Source organism: Bubalus kerabau, chromosome 12 (assembly GCF_029407905.1).
Source record: "Bubalus kerabau isolate K-KA32 ecotype Philippines breed swamp buffalo chromosome 12, PCC_UOA_SB_1v2, whole genome shotgun sequence".
Taxonomy (NCBI): domain Eukaryota; kingdom Metazoa; phylum Chordata; class Mammalia; order Artiodactyla; family Bovidae; genus Bubalus; species Bubalus kerabau.
Window position 1 is genome coordinate 69,956,284 of NC_073635.1, and position 23,432 is coordinate 69,979,715.

Sequence of the window (23,432 nt, forward strand, 5' to 3'; positions counted from 1 at the left end):
TCACATTTGTTCTCCTTGTGCTATAATGCAAAGCCACAAATCACACACTACCAGCTCCAAGTGCCTTACGGGCCACACTGATTCTTAAGGCCCCTAATATGCAATTACCAAATGTACACTTGGTGAGAAATTCCAAGACGGAATCTGCAGGATTTCAGGGTTCTGGTTAATTATCATAAATGGAAGTCAGTCTGCACTGACATCCCAACCTGAGAGCCCAGGTACTCACTTGTAGATTCTAGGCGTTTGACATCTCGTGATGTTTCTAAGAAATATCGCCGGAGAACAAAGAAAACAATGCCAAGGGGAACCAGGGGTATGGCAATCCAAGGAATCACTGCCACTGCCACGCCCACCACACCAACCACTTGTAGAAATGTCTGAAAGAGAAAATATAGATACAAGGGCCTGTTTATCCAGCATTCTTCTAAAAAATAAAATTTATTGGGTTGTTTTGCTGGATTAAACTCCTTTTCCTCAAAGGATATGTTGGAAAAAGGTGGTCCTCGTAGTGTTTACTGTACACTTACCGTGTGTGAAACACTGGGCTAAGTACGTGAAACACTGGGCTAAGTACGAAGTTTCTAGGTATAAGCTCTTTTGATCGACTAAGTAGCCTTAAAGCGCAGGCAGTACCATTTGGAAAAGATGAGAATATCTGAGGCTCAGAAAACAGAAACTATGAGATAGTCAGCTGTCATCCTATCACAGATGAGGAAACCATAAGCCTCAGCTATACATGGAGGGATAAAGAAGTGGTTGGTTACAAATTCTGAGTTCAGAAAAGGAAGAAACACTCAAATACTGACCTTTGAAAGTTGGAATTCTTTCGTGCTTTTCTGTCTGTAGTGACTGTTTATGAGTGCTGACTGTACATAGGTCTGCACATTCAAAGCGTCACATGTATTAACTCATTATTCATCACAGTAACCCTACTGAGCAACAGCATAATTATCTCATTTTATAGATGGAGAGCAAAATCAACTTGATGTCAAATGCAAAGCATAAAGTCACAGAGCCAGGGGGAGTCTGGGCATGAGTCACTGTGATAAATTTAATCTTCCCCCAAACCTACAGCCAACTTTCTATCATTATGCTAAAGATTCAAAGTGTGCATTTCAAACAATTATTCGATCCAGTTTTTCACCTGAGAGAATATGGTCATTATGGACAATGAGGAGTGATTCTTTTCTTGGAAGCCAATGACAACCTACACCCGGAAAGCAAAATCCATTACCCAGGTATGGTGCCATCTCAGACAGTTTGGGGCTAAACTTCTCAAATACTACCAGGAAGGGTAAGACACTCCAACACTCTTAATCTGAGCAAAAACTCAGCTTTTATGTGAAGATTTAACTGTTATAAAACTGTTAAGCATTTGGGAGACCAAGGAAAAAGTGGTGCGCTTATGAATCAAAATGAATGATATTTTCTATTCCATGCAGTATGAATTGGTAGTTGATATTAAGGAAAAAAGCTAGAATTTGCAAACTTGTGAATCCCCGGAAATTCAACTGTGTCCACCCTCAGGTCAGCCTTCTTGGAGCAAGCAGCCTGGTTAGGACATCAAGATGACTAAGACTGAGGACCCTGTCACCACCACCTGTGGAAGGGAAATCTGATGAGCTCCTCTGAACAGATGCCGTCTCTGGACAGCAGCTGTTTCTGACAAAAACACAGTGGCATCTAAACAAACTAAGTATACAAACACGGCAGAGAAAGGAAAAAAAAAGTTCTGCTTTCTGAAAAAATGTTAATGGCTTTGTGTAAAAAACCATTCAAAAAATGTGAGAACTAAAATAACTGCTTTATTCCTAGTGCACATGGCAAATTCTCTCAAATCACTGAAGAAATTCCACCATTTCCTAGATTAAGTTGACAACCAAGTGAGTGGTGGTGACTACCTCACCCTCAAATTACCAATAATAGATAATTCATAAGGCTCGCCATGGGTGCCACCTCTCCAGTATTTTACAGACATTATATAATTTCATTCTCATATCAAATCTGAATAGGGGATTCCTGTTTTAAAAGCTCAGTGAGGTTTAGTAATTTGCTCAAAGTCAGAGAATTCATTCATTTTGACTCCAAGCCTGTCCTTTTAATTTCTGCCTGCTATGGTATCCCATATACACATAAAATTCATAATAAAAAAGTTAAGATCTAAATATCTATCCCTTTTATATTTTCCTCCGTTTATCTGCATTTTCTATTTCTGTTGAATTTCTTAGGGTTACACGGGTCTCTTCCATGCAGGGACCAGTCCATGTTTACTAGTTAATTAGGGCATCAGAGCCTGCTCACCTCAAACAGCAGACAGATCAGGAAAAGGTTTTAAAAAATTGAATGCTACACATTTTAATAAACACTGTTTAATAGACACTTACATATTTTAATAAATACTGTTTAAATAAGAAAAGTTTCATAAGCATAAAAAAAAACATAAAAAAACAACCCAATTTAATTGTCATAAATACATAAACCCCAAGAACACAAAATGAGACTAAGTTTTATAAGTTCAATATATACATTTGGGTTAAAGTTTCCCAGGAATTCTCTATGTCTACAATTAACACTATATTCTAATATTGCAGATTTAACGTATTCCTTTCACAAGCACAGTTTTAAATATGAGGGCCTGTTTGCCTGTTTAGCATTTAAATTCCAAATTGCTTACAGTCCTGTAGGAATTCCTAGGTATCTACCCACATTTTACTTTCAACTTAATTCCACAGGATTCTATTCCTGCTAGTCTTTGTGAAGCTTGTGCCAAAGAACATGTTTTCTATAAACAGCAGTAAAAATGTATTCTTATTTTATGCAAATAAATATGCCATCCATACTTTTGGCTCACTCCAGGCTTATTTGAACTCTCTCTCGCTCATGCTCATATTAGGCACAATGTGAAATATGTATCTAATCATAAAGTAACGTAATAAGTAGACATCACTTTTATTATCTGTGTACAGTATTAAAAAATAAAATCAGGATCATTAAGACTGCTAACACCTCAGAAGACTCTCAAACCTTTGAATTTTCCTATCAGATTCTTAAGAATTTTGTTCCAAGTTGTAATAAGTACAAATCATCCTGACTGCCTTAAACTTCTACTGATTTACATGGAAGATATGACTTAAATACCATAAACAAGATTCATCTCTTGGCACAAGTTTCTTCTGATTTAGGGAAAGAAACAAATGCTGCCGAGTTTTGATCAGTAAGGTGTCTACTGATGTGGGTGTAGCAGTGATTCTATTTATTCTGGAAACATATGAGATAAAAAAAATTACCTTTCAATGAAATGACTATCTCATCAATTTTGCTGCTAGGATAATACAAGGTACTTGTTTTAAAATCTTGAACAGGTTACAAAAAACTCTCCAAGTATTAAAAAATAAAAGGTAATTTCTATGAATCAATATTTAGTAACCTTCAAACACAGGATAAATATTAGTAAAGGGAAAAACAAGGAAAGCTCTTCAGTGTAAGGTCCTAAATCTAATACTGACCTAGAGTTAATATTATTGAGTCTGCAGGTGTTAAGCAAAGATGGTATCTTGAATGTTCACGGGAGTTTAGAGACCAGCTCCGGTTTGGTTCCAGACCCTTCGTTTATCACCTGTTTCTCTTCACCTCACCCAACCCAATTAATTGTGTTAAATCAGAAAATGATGGGAAGTTGGTGTGTCTTATCTGTATGATGAGATCCATACACATTCTAGTATTAATTAAGTTTTCTAAATGTGTGCTGTCCTTAGGATTCATTACCCATCCCTTTCATCCCTAATTTGACTGCCTCAGATCTTTTCTGAGGCATCCACCCTGGCTGCGAAACCTGTGTAATTCTTCAGTTAGCCCTTAATCCTGAGTCAACCTCGCTCCACTGAAGAGTAAATGGTGAGATTTGGTTTACAGTTCCTGAACCAACACAAAAGAAACCATTAGGAAAACATAATGCACTTTTCCCTTCCTTTGTGTTCAGCAAATCTCAATGATCAATACTTCCTGTCGAACCTTTCTCAGGGTCTGAGCTTATTATGAAATTCAAGACACAGAGTCCATCTATTTGCTATTTTAAAAAGGGCCACCTTAATACAACTACATGCCCACAGGCCCTGAAGCCTGAGCTCCACAAAAAGAAAAACCACGACAACAGGAAGCCTGCGCACTGCAATTAACAGAGTAGCCCCTGCTCATCACAACCAGAGAAAAGCCAGCACAGCAACAAAGACTCAGCACAGCTAAAAATGAAATAATTCAAAAATCTGAGTCAGTTCTAATGAGGTGGATAAACTAGAGCCTATTATACAGGGTGAAGTAAGTCAGAAAGAGAAATATAAATATCATATACAAACGCATATATATGGAATCTAGAAAAATGGTACTGAAGAATTTTTTGCAGGGCAGCAGTAGAGAAAAAGACATGGAGAATAGACTTATGGACATGAGGAGAGGGAAGGAGAGGGTGAGATGTATGGAGAAAGTAACATGGACATTTACATTACCATATGTAAAACAGATAGACAATGGGAATTTGCTGTGTGTCTCAGGTAACTCAAACAGGGACTCTGTATCAACCTAGAGGGGTGGGATGGGGCAGGAGAGGAGAGGAAGGTTCAAAAGGGAAGGGATATATGTATCCCTATGGCTGATTGATGTGAGGTTTGACAGAAAACAAAATTCTGTAAAGCAATTATCCTTCAATTAAAAAATAAATAAATTTATTTAAAATAAATAAAATAATTAAAAAATTAAAAGGCACACCTTAAAAATAATCCACATAAGAGTGGAATAAAATGTTGAACAAGGTACCTCATAAAAAAACTAAATAAAAGAAAGCTGGAGTATCTATCTAACTTGAAGTTAGGATGTACTGCTAGAAATAAAGGAAAACATTTCATAAGAATAAATGGTCAAAACAACAAAATTTTGTAAAGCAATTCTCCTTCAATTAAAAGATAAATAAACTTTAAAAGATTATAAAGGGCCAATTTTATCCAATAGATTTTTTCTAAACCCAAATTTATATGCACCTAATAACATAGCTCAATAGTGTGTAAGGCAGAATCTGACAAAGCTTAGTAGAAATGCACAATGCCATACCCATAGTAGAGATTTAAACTTACCTACTAATAGGATAAACAAGTTAAAAAAAAAAAAAAATCAATGGAGATATAAAATATTCTTAAAAACATTAATAAACATGACCTAATCAAGAAATATACAATAAGGTAGTCATTAGATGTTCTTTCCAATTATATATCCTATACTATAAAGCAAGTATCAACAAACTTTAATGGACAGAAAGAGTACAGAATATATTCTGACCTAAGTGGATTTAATAAGAAATCAGTATCAAAAAGGTAACTACTGTATCATCAAATACTTGGAAGTTCAGTAACACATTGGAAGTATCATCTAATTCAAAATTGAAATAAAATTAAAGTATTCTGACATAAAAGAAAATAAAAATCTACAGATATTAAAATTTGAAGGCTACAACTAAGGCTGTGTTTAGATGCTGTGTATTTCCCCGCTCCACACACAAAAAGACGTTAGGCCCAGAGAGCTTCACGAGTAGATTGTGAAGAAAGTTTTACCAAATTCATCCAGGGAATTTGAGTCCAGCATTATCATAATATAAAAACCAAAGACATTAAAAGAAACAAAAATCATAATCCAAACTGTCTTAACACTAAAGGACACACCAATAAACTGAATCTAACAACACAAAAAAGTAATATTTCACAATCAAACTTGGCTAGGTAAGTCAGAAACCCACAGGGCTGGCTGTTACAAGCGATAGGCTGGAACTTTTGGGCAGGAGCCAATACTGTTCACATAGGCAGAATTTCTTTCTATTCACAGAAGCCTTAGCTCTTAAGCCCTTTCAACAGACTGAATTAGGCCCACCAAGACTATCTTAGATAGGATTCCTTACTTAAGTGAACTGATTATGCACTTTAATCATTTTTACAAAATATCTACACAGTAACAGCTTGACTACTTTTTGACTGAGTAACTGTGGAATGCTGCCCGGCCAAACAGACACATAAACTGACCCTGGTAGCTTGGTGGTTAGGATTCCAAGCTTTCACTGCCACAGCCTGGGGTTCAATCCCGGGTCAGGGAACTGAGATTCCCACAAGCTTGAGGTAAGGCAAAAAATGAAAAAAAGAAAATACGTTGACAAAAAGATACATTTCTCATGTATTTTTATGAGGTCTGCATACCTTTGATGCCAAAAACTGGCAAAACATTCCAAGAAAAGTATAAACCAATATAATTCATGAGGAAATGAAAATATTCTTGACAAAATATTAACAAATTTCATACAGTAATATGTAAAGAAAAAAATACGTTACACATTATGACCAGCTGTAGTTTATTTAAGCAATATAAGGTTAATTTAACCTGCAAATATCACTTGGTATAATTTATCACATTTAAAGATTAATGGTGAATAATCATATGATTATCTCAACAAATGTAGAAAAAATATTGGCCAAATTTCAAGACCTAGTCTTGATTTTTAAAAACAGTAAAATTCTCAGGAATTTAGGAATTAAGGGAAATACTCAGTCTACCTAAAAAACTGTAGTTAACATCATTCTTGATGGAAAAATATTGAAATAGTTTTGCCTTAATAGTACAAGAATTTATCACTCTTTTCAACATTTTAATCAAACCTCTGCCACAGCAAGGAAATAAAACTAATAAATATTGTAAGTGAAGAAGTAAAACTTACATGATTGTGGACATAGAAAATTCTATATAATTAAAAAAGAAAAATCAAGTCCAAGAAATGCAAAGTAGATTCACAAACAAATCATTATATTTCTATATATTAGCAACAAGAAAGTGGAAAGTGATCTTAAAAACAATTCCATAAATACAAGTGAAAGACATCAAATATTCAGGAATGAAGTCAATCAAAGCATTATAAGACTTTTATAAAAACTAAAAAACACTTCTAAAATTAAAGATGACCTCAGTAAGTCAAATATATAACTGACCTCAGACACTCCTCAAACTGACCTATAGATAAAAGGAAATACTAATCAAAATTCCAGAAGGCTTTCTTTGAAAACAAATTAAAAGGTTTCTAAAATTTATACAGAAAAGGAAGTGATCTAGAATGATCAAAATAATCTTGAAGACGTAATGAGTTAGAGGAATTAAACCAGAAGATGTCAAGTCTTACTAACACATACAATAACTAAGACCGCGGTATGGATAGAAGGATAAACAAATCAGTGGAACAAAATAAAATATGCCAAATAAAAAGTATACAAACTCAGACTTGACTACATAGAGTCAAATGATTTTGAATCAGGTGTCAATTCAATCCATAAAGGTGTTGTAAATAAATGTGGCTAGCATAACTGGGGAAAAAAATGACCAGTAAGCATGCATGAAAAAGAACTCTATCATTAATCATCAGGAAAATGCAAATTGATACCACAATGAGAGTAGTCATGCACAAAAAGACTAGACACAAAGCCTGATATTATGTGTTGCAAAAATTGCAAAGGTGTGGAACAACCAGAACTCCCATATATTGCTGGTGGGTGTGTAAAATGGTGCAACAATCTTGAAAAGTTTTATGGTAATTTTAAGTTAACAAATGCTTACCTTATGACTGAGCAATTCCACCCGTACATACGCATTCGATGGAGAGGAATGATAACCTATGGCCATATAAACACTTCTTAGAGAAGGTTCCCTGCTAAAAGCTACAAACAACACAAATGTCCATCAACTAGAGAATGGATACATAAATTGTGGCATCTTCATACAATAGAATGACTCAGAAAGGAGTAAGAAAGAAAAGAACCACTGAAACATGCCACAACACGGGTAGGTCTTGAAAATCTTGAAAACATGTTAAGCAAAAGAAGGCAGCGCAGAAAAACCTGTACTGCATTGACTCCATTTACTTTAGGAGCACAAAGGCAGGAAAACTGACACACACTGACAGCAATCTATCACAACCGACGGTGTGCGGACATTTACTCCAGAGGGCCAGGAGAGATTTTCTGAAGTGAGGAGAATACTCTGAATCTGGTTTTGTGTGCTAATCAAAGGAAGACTAAATCAACAGACCCAAAGCAAGAGTTGCAAGACACAAATGCATCCTGAAACTCACAAGGGGAAAACCACCTCAAGATAAATAGATTACAATAAATCATGTTCCACAACAGACTGAAGCAATATATCCACACGTAAAATGCTAAGTACAGGGTTTTAACAAAAATCAAGGAAGTTCTTCAGCACACACGCTCTTCATTTTGTTCAGAAAACTCACTGGTAGACAGCATTGAAGAAATGTACCCAAGAATAGAATATGGAGGACTACCCTGGTGCAGTGGATAAGAATCAGCCTGCCAATGCAGGGGTTCAATCCCTGGTCGGGGAAGATACCACATGCTAAGGAGCAAATAAGTCCAAGTGCCACAACTACTGAAGTCCTTGTGCTCTACAGCATGATAAACCTGCGCACCCCAACTAAAGAGCAGACACTGCGCGACGTGCCTAAAGAAAGCCCGTGCATAGCAATGAAGAACCAGTTCAAACAAAAATAATTAGGAAAAAAAAAAAAAAAAAACAGCATATGGCCCTCAACATGAGTAAGTTATTTCATGTTTGATCATTTCTAAATATAAAGATGGCAAGGAGCGAAAGTATTGTGAATGACAGCTGCAGTTTTCGAATGGACGTCATCCAATGATGCTATAATGTAAAATTTTATGCTCTAAAAACCACCAGGAGGTTTGATAAAAATGTGGTCCTTATTTTTTCCTTAGGTCTTAATTAGCTTCTTGTTAAACTATAAACATTATCACTGGAGCACACGTGCTGAAACATACAAAAAGCAACACCTGGTTGCCAGCCTAAGAAGGTCCCCGCTGATTAACTGTCACCAGGCTGACGCTGACGGTGCTGATTTCTAAGTGTTCTATTATGCTTGGAAAAAACCCAACCATCTCATCTTTCGTTAAAAAGAAAGGTAAACAGAGCATGTGAGTGGGCTTATGTGAAGTATATTACCTTGATATCAGAAACCCAAAGGTCAAGTGTTTGTAAATATTTCCAGTAACCAATATCATTGATTCTCCTTTCTGTTAACAAGGAAACCCACTTTAACTCTCCAGTGTGCATAAATCTCTGGGACTAGCATTTCCAGGGAATATTCTATCCCTGCAAATTCCTAACTAAAACGCTTTTGTTGATTTTAAAAGCGTGAAAATGCTGTGACTCAGTTCAAATGAATGAGTTTACTTTTAAAGAGTCCGTAAAACAGAGATCTTTCAAACAAGGCAAGGCTGCCTAACTAACAATCTCCTTTGTCCAACCGGGATTTGAGGGAGGGGTTGGGGGAAGGGGTCAACACACCACAGAAAAGCTCAAAATGACAAAGTCATTGTTCAGTGAAAGAGGCTGGAATGCTTTCTACACACTTTCCCTGACATCTCTACACAATGAAATGCAAGGGTCAGTGGTACCGAGACAAGTAAAGGCAGTTCCACTCTTTGCTTTTATAAAAGCAAGTGACCCAGCCTATTATGCTGAGTCTCAGGCTTTGTTCTCAATATCCAGACGCAGTAGCCTGTTCCTCTGCGCTTCCCTCTCTGGAAAGAAATGACTGAGAACACCCCCCTTCACTTTTTCTTTTTGGGGGGCATTTTCACTTCATAAAACTGCAGTCAGCGCGTTGTGTGTGTGCTGAGAGAATGACAAGGTCCCTGGTGGTCTCACCAGGGCCGGCATTGGTGGCTCAAGAGGCCTCAGGATAAGCCCTTTGTGTCCATGAAAGGACCTGAAGAGTCAGTTATTTGAGACCAGCCGAGCTGTTGTTGTGGGGTTTTCTAGGCAGTGCAGGGTGCGGCAGGGAGAGAGTCAGGAGTGCGAGGAGGACAGATTTGGCAATCCAGCTTTCCTCAATAAATTACAGCATTTTGCTGAATGCAAGTTTGCATGCTCAGAGCAGTCTCCCAATTTTTTAGTCTGGATAAATTCAAACTTTATTAATATGCATAAATTCTTACTGCTCATTTCTACATATTTTGCTATTGGAGGACTTCTTGAAAGTGTGTGTGTGTTCCATCCTTTTAATGCAAGTGAGTGTGTGTGAAAGTCACTCAGTCGTGTCCGACTGTCTGCGACCCCATAGACTATACAGTCCATGGAATTCTCCAGGCCAGAATACTGGAGTGGGTAGCCTTTCCCTTCTCCAGGGGATCTTCCCAACCCAGGGATCGAACCCAGGTTTTTAATGGAAAGAGTACAGGAATAATTGAAATTCCTTGCTATATGTTACCTGAGATCTTGAAGCTTCAGAAATTCTATGGAAATATTTAGCTCTATTCCCCACTGCCCCCCAACCCAATGAGCCTACATTAGAAAGTGTCCATTAGGGACTTTCCTGGTAGTCCAGTGAGGCTTTCCTAGTGGCTCAGACAGTAAAGAATCTGCCTTCCACACAAGAGACCTGGGTTCATTCCCTGGGTCAGGAAGACAACCTGCAGAAGGGCATGTCTATCCACTCCCGTATTCTTGCCTGGAGAATTCCATGGACAGAGGAACCTGAGAGGTGATACAATCTTTGGGATCGCAAAGAGTTGGACACGATTGAGCAATTAAAACTACCTTTCACTTTGGTGGTCTAGTGGTTAAGATTCCTCAATTCCAATGCAGGGGGTATGGGTCGATTCCTGATCAGGGCATTAAGATCCCATAAGCTTCAGAGTGCAGCCAAAAAGTGTAAAAATCCATTAAAATCTTCAGGGATTACAAACCTAGAAACACTGTGATACACATTCATGTGGTAATACACACGGGTCTGGAAACTGTGACAATTACTTTAGTACAACATAATGCATTATTGGATTATTTTTCCTAATTAAAAAATATATGTGGCATTTAAAAAAACTAACCAGCCATTATTTCGGAGAAGGCAATGGCAACCCACTCCAGTACTCTTGTCTGGAAAATCCCATGGATGGAGGAGCCTGGTGGGCTACAGTCCATGGGGTTGCTAAGAGTCGGACACGACTAAGCAACTTCACTTTCACTCTTCACTTTCTTGCATTGGGGAAGGAAACGGCAACCCACTCCAGTGTTCTTGCCTTGAGAATCCCAGGGACGAGGAAGCCTGGTTGGGCGGCTGTCTCTGGGGTCGCACAGAGTCGGACAAGACTGAAGTGACTTAGTAACTTAGCAGCAGCCATTATTTATCATTTAACATGTAGTTAGATGTTACACCAAGAATTTTATCGACTCCATTATGTCTACCGAACAAATTTTCTGAAATTGGTCATATTATCTCTATTTTATGGAGAAGGAAAGTACACCTTTTTGGGACAAAGGGAGAGATCTAGGATTCAAGACTGGAAAGGCAGACCTTGGGGTTCCCCACTCCAGCACTTAAAGCTCTTGGCATCATGAATGATTACCAGTTAACATAAAATCTGTATATGATTCAATATACCCTCAGACCATGAAAACACCAAGTTTTTCCTAGAGATTGAAGAACTCTGCAAAAAAAAAAAAAAAACATTTTCAGGGTTCTCACATCATCAGAATCACACTAAATAGACTTCGGCAACTGGGTTTTTTCAAGCTTTGTAGTGAACAGTCAGTAACTATAATTTCACTGGACAGGCAACTGAAGAATCAAACTAGCAGTGTACAAACACGTGACTGCCCCTCTGTTAGGATATGAGGATAACACTGCCATCACCTGAGGGAACAGACTGTATCACAGGGTAGAATCCCGATTAAGAACGGAGGGTTTTCATTAGCCACACCGGACATCATGATCTGGCTGTTCCAAAGATGAACTTGGACAAACCAGTGCCTCTTCCTGTCTTCCCTACCTTGTCAAAACCCCAACATTCTACCACCATTCCAAACCAAATTCCTGTGCTGAGGACACAAGTCATCCTATGTTCTGACCCCCACTGGGCCTCTCCATCTCTATCTCCTCCAATGACTGATCCCCAACTTCACAATCCAACTATTTACGCTATGCCGGCCCCACCAACATCCTACACTCTCCTGGGCTCCCTGCCCTTTGTGCCTCCTCCATCCCTAAATAAGGCCCTGGAAGCCATCCCCAACTCCCCAGGCAGGGTTTCAGAAGATGCTCCTTTAACTGCTGCAATCTAAATAGATGGCCAACGCTAGAGTAATTCAGAATCTTAATGTTTTGGTATAATTTTGGAGAAGGCAATGGCACCCCACTCCAGTACTCTTGCCTAGAAAATCCCATGGATGGAGGAGCCTGGTGGGCTGCAGTCCATGGGGTTGCTAAGAGTCGGACACGACTGAGCGACTTCACTTTCACTTTTCACTTTCACACATTGGAGAAGGAAATGGCAACCCACTCCAGTGTTCTTGCCTGGAGAATCCCAGGGATGGGGGAGCCTGTTGGGCTTCCATCTATGGGGTCGCACAGAGTCGGACACGACTGAAGCGACTTAGCAGCAGCAGCAGCAGCATGGGTATCAGGTCAGAGTTTCTCTGTATAAATCCCATCTGTAATGCATCGTTGAGAACATCTACGACAATTGTGAAACTCTCATCACAGAATTCTCCTTTATTTCTCCAATTCATCCCCCACTCCCACACATCTGCTGTCTCATTAACATATTTTCTATTCAAGCAAAGCCTTTATTTATTAAGACCACCCAGAATATCCAACTTGCCAGACAAACAACTCTTGCACTTGGAATTCACAATTTAACACTTCCGATAAGTACTGTCATCTATGAAATTCTAAAATCTAATTTCTATGATATATTAGTCTGTATTTCACTGAAGAAAGTACACTTGATTCCTAAATATTTGAAGGAAAAAAACAAAGGTTGTCTGCTGGTCTTAGAGAATTGTGGGCAGGTTAATCTATTCAACACAGTGTTCAAGAAGCAAAGACACAAGAAACAAAGAAATAAAACAAAGCAGGTCTTTCAAATAATTACAAAACAGTAAATAAATTCTCTTTAGGGAGTGAGAAGGAATAAGACAAGAAAAAGTATATAGAAAAAACACTTTAGAAATAATAAAAATGAAAATTATCAAGTATCTTTCAAGGTTTACCAAAAATACCCAAGGATGAGCAGAATCATCAAAAATGAGCTTGAACACACTTGGCACTAACTACATCCTTTAAAAAGAAAGCTGAATAACCCGCTTCACACCTCGACATACCTACTCTCAGCTGGTGACTGAAAGAAAAGACTGCTTCCCATTGGGCACTTGGCTTCCAGCCACACCTCCAACCCCACCATCCACAGGGGTCTCATCTGGGATCAAAGGTCACCTCCTTGACGCTCCACCCACGTCCTGACTCAGGACAAGGAACTGCCTCCAGCACCCCAACACCCCACCCATCTAGTTTGCCTTCCAGGACTTCCTTCTGCAAGTGATGAATTTCTGGAGGGCTCCCTCTCCTTGGGGGGCTGGAGAAGACTCATGAGGGGAGAGCTTTGTACCTCAAGGACTCAACTCTAACCCTTGTTTGTTGAAGGGAAAGAGGAAAATATCACCCAGCACAACCTCAATCCCCACCCCATCAATACTTCCATAAGCTTCTGAGGTTCAGCTCTGAAAATCATTCACTCTCTCTGGGAAAACCTGTCCTTCTTCACAGATTCAGTGACTCTCTGCTAAGTGACAGATATGCAGGTGCCACACTCATTCCAGGTTTCTCTCTGTTACTTCCAATTAAGCACAGGATACCTCCACCTGGAGGTCCAGAAACATCAAGGAAGATCTGAGTGTGGAAATCACATTTGTCTCACATGGAAATAAAGCCTTATCCATTCTCCTAAACAGTACACTCTCACAGTAATGCATCAAACAGTACTGTACTTGATGACTGTCTCACCACGGAAGATGGGAATTAGTTTCATTCACCTCCATGGCTCAGCTGGTAAAGAATCCGCCTGCAATGCGGGAGACCTGGGTTTGATTCCAAGGTTGGGAAGATCCCCTGGAGAAGGGAAAGGCTACCCATTCCAGTATTCTTGCCTGGAGAATTCCATAGACTGTATAGTCTATGGGGCTGCAAACAGTCAGAAACGACTGAGCGACTTTCACTTCACTTCTTCCACATTCCAAGCCCTGCCTGTGCCTGCTACATGGAACACACTCAGTGAGTGAAGACAAAGGCTTTACTTTTTCCATCCCACATCCCAAGCACATAGAAGTCCAATAAAAGACTGCTGAAAACGAACCAAAATGGAAGATATGTAGATATGATGTAAGATATGTAATAGGAAGAACTCATTTTATGAAAAAAAAATTCAATGTTTTCCATTATTATATATCTAGTTGCAAACAGAACAATACAAGTACTGTTCAGTGCAAACTGAAGAATATAACTGCCCATCAAATGTTATAAATATACTGTATATTGGAATGATTAAGCATTATTGGAATGATTAATCACTGAGAATTATTTAATCCTAAATAAAATTAAAATTTAAAATTAAATACTACAGAAACATTGTAAATATTATGTATGTATGTACCATTAATTAATCACTGTTAAGAAAATGAGTGGCTATATTTATGTTGCTTGTACTTATGTTGTGCTATTAAAAATATCAGTCATACACTAAGAATGTGAATTTTAATGGACCAGTAGTTTGCTTGTTTGTATTTATTCAAATTCAGTATATTCTGAAAGTCAAACCCTTCTTCAAAGAATTCCTTCCATGTTGAAATCTCTCACATGTGAGATATTTTGTTTTAATGAGGGAAGAATACCAAGTTGTGGCTTCATAAATGACTTGGTTTTTAAAAATACTGTTAGTACTCAAAGCTGTTATGATTTTTGAAAAAGCAAACAAACAAACGAGTTTCAACAACACCTTGATAAACCAGATTCGTGCTGCCAGCCACTGGCTAACTTATCTGATAAGCCCATGGCAACCCTGAGGTAACCTACAGACTGTTGTCATTTTGTATAAATTATTTATTTCCTATGATACATCCAAAAACTTCCCTCATTTCTGGCCTTTCCTTCCAGAAGGCCTTGGCAGCCAAAAATTTCTTTCTGTTCATTCACTCTTGTTCCGTACCTGTGTCAACTCAGGTTCCCAAATCCCACACGTTACCCCACAGGTCCTCTGGAATTCTCATGGGAATGCCAGACAGTTGTGAAGCACACTCGATTTAAAATGAGCTGTGTCATTCATCAGCATGGATATGGATCACTCACTAAAACTAAAAATGAAACAAAAAATAAACCAAAACCCATAAATGTTCACACAAATTCAAACTGAAGTCCAAGGGAAAAAGTTAAGGAAATAGTTTCTATCTGCCCAGCAAACTGGTTCACACTTTAAATAGCATTTTGGCATCTTAGTCCCTTTGTTAGTGAAATGAATGATAAAATCTGACTTCTGACTTCCTCACTGGAGAATTACCTTTCCTAACCCTTGATGAGGATTCTGTTCTGTTTCCTTTCCCCAATTCACCAGCAGCAGACTCAATTATACTACAACCCAATGGTCCATTTTCTGAACTCTTACTTTCAAGACCAACAAAACTGTCATTGTCTTACAGAAAAAGTGATGAAGCACACATGCTCTGGATTAAAAAATTCCCATGGATAAGTGTAATTACATTATTTCTATATCTATTTGATTTTAATTCTCCTGTAAGGTATTATCACATGCTAATCAGTAAGAAACAAATGTTAAACATGTCAGTGTTGGTTTGAATATTTCAAAGTGGAAAGATATCTTAGCTTTGAATTTTGATTTGTATTCTATTTCTTTCTATACATCCTACCAAGTTCTTTCTGGCTCAATCATCAGAGATGACATGTAGATCAGGAAGGACCACAAGATAAAACCAAGGTTAACTTCTTGATATGGTAATTCCCAACCCTTTCTAAACTCAGCTGATAGGCTTAAGAGGACTGGCGTTGTGTGAGCTTCCCTGAGCACAGGGGCAGCTGCTAGTTACTAAGATCCTTACCCTAAGAATCCGATGAGAGGTATTAAAACCCAGCTTCTCCTGAGGTCGGCAGCAGGTTTTGCTAAGGACATTAAAATCAAAGGCAGACAGGAAATTTTCAATCTCAGTTAAGAAGGGGGATGACAAAACTCTTTAGACAAGCTGATGGGCCAGACAAGAGACCTTCCATTTCAGATTCCCATGCACTTGAGAGGATGTTACTGGTCACTGAGATAATACTGAGGATAAGTCAAAGTGGATAAAATGTCCATTCAAAAAATCAAACAATTCCTTAAAAAAAAAAAATACTAGATCAACTTCTTAAGAAAACGCATAAGGTGAGTCAAGCTGATTGTCATTTTGACCTTCCTTTGCTTTAATTCAGGAGCCTATTTAGAAATGTAACGAGCAACCCTCTTCATTCGGCTCAGCTAGCAGAGCTAATAGGCTTCTAATTAATTTCCAGAAGATTGCTGTTATAACTAACAAGTTTTAAACATTTGGTTGATTGGGGAAAATGAATTGAATATAATGTATTTGATTTGGAAAATTAGTTTTCATTCTATGTGCTTACCATAATAGTGTTTATTTTAAGTTTACATGATTCCATTAAGAGTCCCAGATCACACCACGGAGTTCTTTTCATCATTACAGAGTCCTACCCAACTTTAAAAAAAAAAAATATATCAATTTACATTTTTTTTTGTTGTTGGCCTTTCATTGAGGTCAGGTTAACTTCATTTTTCTGGCTTTAATAAAAATCTTCTCTTGCTAATACAGCAACAGGCCCAAATACTTCAAAATGATCCCAGTGATACCTCGTCAAAAGCCCACTCATCGAATGCAAATCCTCTGGAGAAAGGCTTCGGCACATAAAGTACGATGAACCAGTTACCGCATTGTTTATTAAGTTTCACTTGATTCCTCCTGACAACCATTTAAACAATGAATGTTGGGAAATGTCCCTCAAAGAATCAACAACAATGGCAGGGATCAGGGCTTTTATATATAGCTAATACTATTTTTAAAAGGAGAAAATATTTCTTCCTGAAGGGATTATGGCTGCCTTATTAAAGACACCTGCAAACAAAGCAAGTGACAACAGATCTTTATCATAATTGATAACTGAGTCATCTTTTATACAAAAACTGCTTTCTTGGAGACAATAATACAGAGATTTACCATTGCTGTTAGATTCAAGAAATCAGCTAATTGGGACTACTGGTATTTAACAATGGTGTGTTCCATCAAGATTAAGTGAGACCCTTGTCTCTCAGGTTAAAAAGAAGAACAGTGAGACTAGAATTTTCTCCTCACACTACTGAGAATGTTGGACACTGACGGCAGGTGGCATCTATCCCTGTTCCTCTCGAGTTCACACAAATATATGTGGTGCATTATCATTATGAGGACTAATTATAATATATGTGGTGCATTATCATTATGAGGACTAATTAACCATGTGCGAAGCACACAGTGGGCCAATCAGCTCTGGAAACCCAATCTTGGCCCGGCTAGCAGTAGCAAAGACACAGAAACTTCCACAAAATCTTCTCAAAGTAATTACCAATCATGCTCACAAAACGGGACTCTTTTGGTAAAAAGTTGCTTCTGAGGATAAATTATGTAGCCTGGTAGGACTCAAACATATAAGTTTGCAAAAGCAGTGTCGGGGTGGTGGGGGTGGGGGGGATGGGGGGGGTGGCGGTGCGTGGGGAGCAGAATCAGACATCTTTGCAGTAAAAACTAGTTTGCTTCTAAATCACAGCCTACTTCACATTGGTTGATAGTGGAAGCTTTCTCCCATAGGCTACACCTTTACAGCCAGATATTCACTACACATTGTTTGTGACTTACAGGAATGCCTAGAATAATTTCAGACCAAATACTGATTTTTCTGACATAGCTACCTTTCTAAATTATGTACTTTGGACTCCTTTTATAGCAATGGCTCCTGAAGAGAGCCTAAGTTTTGATTTAGAGAGCACGTGAACACTGAAGTAAGACTGGGGAGCTGGGAGCATCAGCACGAGGCCGTACTGCACATCCTCACCACAACATTTCTCTCCTTCCTGGCCTTAAAATGGGATCGTGTTAACTGGCACTTAAGAGAAAGTGAAAAGGGTTTAAATCCAGGAATTATTAGCAGCAGCAGCAGCAACTGGGATTTTAGAAAATATACAGCTTTTGATAAATGCTATATATTTGATAAATCCAAAATAAACACTTGACAAGGTCCCTGTAGCCTGAATAAGTGAAAAGCAGACAGAGAAAAAACAACAGGGAAAAAATCCCAATGAGCAACCGTACTGAATAAGCAGATGAGAACTGAGATGACCTAACACCATTCTTTAGAACCTCCAAGTTGACAGACAAAACAAAGGCTGGAGAGAAGGTATTTCTGTGGGATTATAGGATTTAAAAAAAAAAGAAAAAAAGACACCTTAAGATACAGCAATCAACATGTTAAAAGAAAAGCTGCCTACACAAACAAAAAAATTCATTTTCAGAGATGACTTTGATCCCATACTCAAATTATTGGCTTAAAGGTACTTGCTTTTAAAGGCTTTGTATCTTCCATAACTGCTCTCTATTGTCCTTGTTAAAGTATTATTTTCACCTTATTATTACTAATCTTTTCTTTGTAAGTAACCACACCTAGCTTTATATAAAAAAAAAAAAGGTGCAGTAAATATTTGTCCTTTGTGGTAATACAATGCATAATTTAGTTAATCTAAGCTATCTTTCCATGAGAGATAATTATTTCTATATTATGAAATGCACACAGTAAAGGGAATCCACGCCAGACACCTGGAAGGCAGAGGGAGAACCACTTACCCTGCATGTCGCTGCTTCAGACCAACCTTGACGTGACTGTGTAGCCACTCCTGCCCCAGGTGTTACTCATGTTAACTTACTTAGTCTCCCAGTCACAGCCGCACCTTTCTCTCACAAACATGGCATTATTTAAGATAACAGGACACATCACCAGGCTAAAATACCCACCCTCAGCCCCTGAGAAAACGCCTTGAGAAAAAGGTACTCTGCTCTTCACTGGGAGAACTCTAACTGGGAGACTCTTAAACATTACCTGGATGAAATCAAGAAATGTCAGCGGCAGCAAGTCATCCATATGCCCAATGTCCTTGGAGAAACGATTTAAAATTCTTCCTGCAAGAATAGGACACAAGAAATTACTTATTTCCCCAGCCAAGCCCTTTAACAGAAACAATTCAAGGACAAATCAAAATAGCATTTTAAATACATATGTATTTAATATATTAGCGATTCAAATTAAATAAGGCAGTATCAGTGATGAAGAAAAAATATACGATATTACCAAAAGAGAGTATCAGGAAGAGTTGAAGGATTGTAGAATATTCCCTCCTTTTCTGTTTATACTATTTAAGGATTCAAGTGCTAGCTTGGTAAATTACAAAGTACATAAACTAATAATCCTAATTGTTACACTAACTATGCTACCAGAATTAATTTTGCTAAGTGATACTGTTTTTTTTTTTAAAGTAATTACAACCTGTCCTCAACTTTTTAGACTCCAGGATGGTGCAAAAGCACTTTACATTTTGGGAAATTTGGGGTTCTTTCAATTTCAAGCTGAGCATTTACTATTGGGATGATAAGCTGTTGCTTTCAGAGGTATACCAGATGTGACAAACACACAGCTCATGCTTCACCATCCAAGATGACCAGAGGGATGGAGGCAGAAAACAGAAATATTACTTGATGCCTAATGATCACTTCCTATCATTGCTTCTATTTCCCCTCTCAGAATCCACCCAAACAGGATATCCTAAAGGCTGCAGGATTGGAAGAGGAGAATTAATTTTTGGTCTTTTTAATGATTACAGTCAAAGAAATTGAAGTAATACACAGAGGAATGCATGCATACACATACATGCACTTGCGCACTCACACACAATGCACAGAGGTCTGCATGCGTGCACACACACACACGCAGACTATATTCTGGGACAGTAGCTCGAGAGATGTGCGTTTCTCTACGCCCCTAAATTTCTTTTGTAATAAAGACTCCAGGAAGCCAGCCTGTAGGTAAGATGAGGGACCTCTACCTATACTTCCTGATCTCAGTCACAGGTGACTTTCTCCTGAGGCTCTTGACACCAGCCACAGCTGGACGATGAATGAGCCAGGGCCAGGTTTCCACTGCCGGGATGAGCCTGCTCCACTGTCCTCCTCAAGAAGCCTGGCTCATCGGAAGCAAAGGTATGCCCACACCAGGAGCTGGAGGCTACTGCACTTGGCCAGCCAGACCTTCACAGGCTGGGCCTCAACTTTCCTATCTCACCCTTAGGAAACACAGACCCAGAAACTGTCTTTTCGTGATACCTTTGTTGGCCCCAGTAACAACTTTTCTGAGCCTCTATGAATGCCTGCTTTCATACAAGGTGAGTCTCAGGATTAAAAGGGCTCGTGCTGTTGAAAGAATTAAGTCACAACACCGGGTGAGTTAACAGATACCCAACCACCAAGGTGAGACATCATGTCACCTGGCAAAGCCCACCAGGTGCTGCAGGAGGGCCCACTTGGTAAAATGCAGACTCTGATTCAGGAGTGCGGGGGGAGCTAGAAGGTCTGCATTTCCTCCAAGTGGCCTTTCCTGCTCTTTCCCAGGCCACACCTCGATGGGCTTTCTATCAGTTCTGCTTTAGGACCATTAACATCAGATGGGCAATTTTCCCACACATTCTTACCTGTTTTGTGGAGCACCTAGTCATTTTTAAACTTCTCAAAGTAGCAATGCCAAATTCAGGAATATACACATCAAAAAAAAAGTTAAAGATATAGTTTAAATTTTATGACTTCTTCATTGGAAAAACACAGCTTTTTAACATAGGCCGAATCAGGAAACGAGAGAGTTTGCTATTTGGATTTAAAAACTTGACCCAGCTTTTTGTTTGGTGTCTGTGGGGGCACTTTGTCATCTGATGCTGTGCAGGCTCATGGGATACACAGGAGGGGACACAGCAGTTAGAGGGATGCGGGAGAGCAGGAGCAAGCAGAGGACACGCAGCGATGACGGAGTTACAGCTGTGGCGGGTGACACCAGAGCAGGTGAACTGCAGGGTTAGGCTAACAACTTTTCATGGAGGAAACACAGCCTGAGCGCTTGGGAGGAGGGCAGGAGATGGACTGATGGAGAGTGGAGTTTGTCCAGGTGGGAGGAATGACATGTGTGTGGACTGAGGGGTGAGAAAGGGCAAAAGCAGGGCAAATATTTGCCTCTTTGATGGAAAGGGCATGCCCTCAGGAGTGCTAAGATAGGAGAGAGCTGAGTGTGAACGGGAGTGGAGGACGAGTCCAGTGTTAGGGGGCCTGCGCTGAAAAATTCCCTTCAGTCAGAAAGAGGCCTGACTTCTCTTTTCAAAGCCATGGTTGTGAGAAGGACGTCCTGAGGAGAAGGCTAGGTGCAGAGAGGAGGGAGGACCAACTTACACGAGTGACCCAGGGGAGTGACAGTCTGAGCACTCCCAGAAGGCGGCTGAGGACCACTTCTGTCTCTGCCACTGTTCTCACAGATCAACCCTGCACAGACTCATCAGCGTGCCTGTGGTACACACCAGAGCTTGGGCGGCATTTTCTCCTTGAGGTCGTGCCTTGTGGTCACCCCTGCTTGGTTTCTAGAACACACCACCACCACATGAGCACCGAAAAGTGCCAGAAACCACGGATGAATCATCTCATCAAAACGCTTGAGAGCAATGTGGTCCCTATTTTACAGAAGAGGCAGTTTAGGCTTAGAGGCAGGAGGAAATTAACTCACTGACATTCGGCTATAAAACAGGTCAAGACTTGCATCCAGGGTTACAGAGACTGAGAAAATTCATGTCATCACATGTATGACATAGAGCTACTTTAGCAGACACATCTAAAAACTCTATTAAGTATCTACTAATAAGAATGGCTGATTCATGTTGATGTATAATGGAAACAAACACAACATTGTAAAGCAATTATCCTCCAGTTAAAAATAAATAAATTTAAAAAAAAAAAAAAGAGAGAGAGAATGAGTCAATAAAATTACAGGCAGGGCTGGTGTTAAGGCCAAACTGGCCTCTGACAGCCCGGCCCCTTCTGACTGGCTAATACATGCTCCACTGGCTGCTGAATGCTTTGAACATTAAAATAGACGAGTTCCTCGGAATTCTCTCCTGGCTAACCATAATTAATGGTTAATATCTCCACCTCTAAATTAAACTGAACAAGTTACTGAAGATTCAATGAATGGAGTAAGAAGTGAATAAGCACGTGAAAGAAAGAATGAACCAGTCTAAGAAAAGTATAACTGATTAAGAAAATTCAGGGCTCGAGAACCCTCTCCAAGCCTCATGCTATCCTGTGACACAGGGCAAGACCCATCACCTAATGTTAACTATGGCAGGGCACTGACCTTGAAGGAGTGGATACACCTTGCCTATTGCCCCAGGAAACCACCTGTTGCAGTCGCCATAAATGTTTTTCTACAGAGAGTAGTTTTTTACATCGCCTAAGCACGGTGGGGAGAAAAGAGGTCAGGAAGCTAGATCAGGCTAGTTCCTTTACCCCTGGATCTTGTGCACATGTCATGTGAGGAGTCTGGCTCACGGCTCATAGAAGGTCAGGACTGGACAGACTAGCGCACAGCAACAGACAGTAAAAAGACGATGGCTCTGAAACACTGTGAGCCTGATAAAAACTATGGAGCATACCCACTGGAAAATGCCTACAGCTTTCATGATTTCTTAAACCATGAACCGGGCTTCCCTGGTGGCTTAGATGGTAAAGAGTTTGCCCGCAATGCAGGAGACCCGGGTTTCATCCCTCGGTTGGGAAGATCCCCTTGGGAGGAAATGAGAACCCACTCTAGGATTCTTGCCTGGAAAAACCAACGAATAGAGGAGCTGGGCGGGCTACAGTCCATGTGGTTGCAGAGTCGGATAGGACTGAGCAACTTTCACATACATACATACGTAAACTATGAACCACAGGAAGTGGGGTGGCCACATTCCTTCTTAGGCAATTAAGAAATGTCAATTCTGAGGGGACAGGACACCACATATCATCACAGGACTCCTGCAATCACAGAAACACACCACTTTGCCTCCAAGGTATTTTTCCCGGCACACTGCACCTTGACCAAGTTTCAGGACAAAATGCACAGCTTTCAGCTCATACTTCCCGAAGAATGAGAACTGGGGAGTTAAAACACGGAGCAGTCTTGCCTGGGAAACGTGCACCCACAGAAACAAAGGTCAAAAGATCTGTTAATCAAGTCATCTGAGCAGGGACACCCCACTTCTTCAAAGGCAAGTTATCAGGAAGTTGCCATTCAGAATGCAAAATCAACCCTTCCCTCTCCAATACGCGTACAAGAACTTGTAGTGCTCAGAAATGGGACAGCAGAACATTTGGTGTGAGAACATGACTAAACTTGAAGACAA

The 23,432-nt window shown here is 39.5% G+C and overlaps 1 protein-coding gene across 7 annotated transcripts in view; it reads right to left on the reverse strand.

The window, feature by feature from the left end:
• The window catches only part of LOC129624632 (ATP-binding cassette sub-family C member 4), a 187,117-nt gene that overhangs the window by 34,959 nt on the left and 128,726 nt on the right, over positions 1 to 23,432 (reverse strand). For 5 of the 7 annotated variants that reach the window (XM_055542787.1, XM_055542782.1, XM_055542785.1 and 2 more), the window contains 2 exons: positions 19,064 to 19,143; positions 230 to 380 (listed from right to left, as the gene is read on the reverse strand). In XM_055542787.1, the coding sequence (XP_055398762.1) occupies positions 230 to 380; positions 19,064 to 19,143 (231 nt within the window). Of the gene's footprint in view, positions 1 to 229; positions 381 to 7,635; positions 7,692 to 9,693; positions 11,538 to 19,063; positions 19,144 to 23,432 lie in introns of those variants that run through there. The other 2 variants (XR_008701080.1, XM_055542788.1) reach the window with 2 other exon arrangements.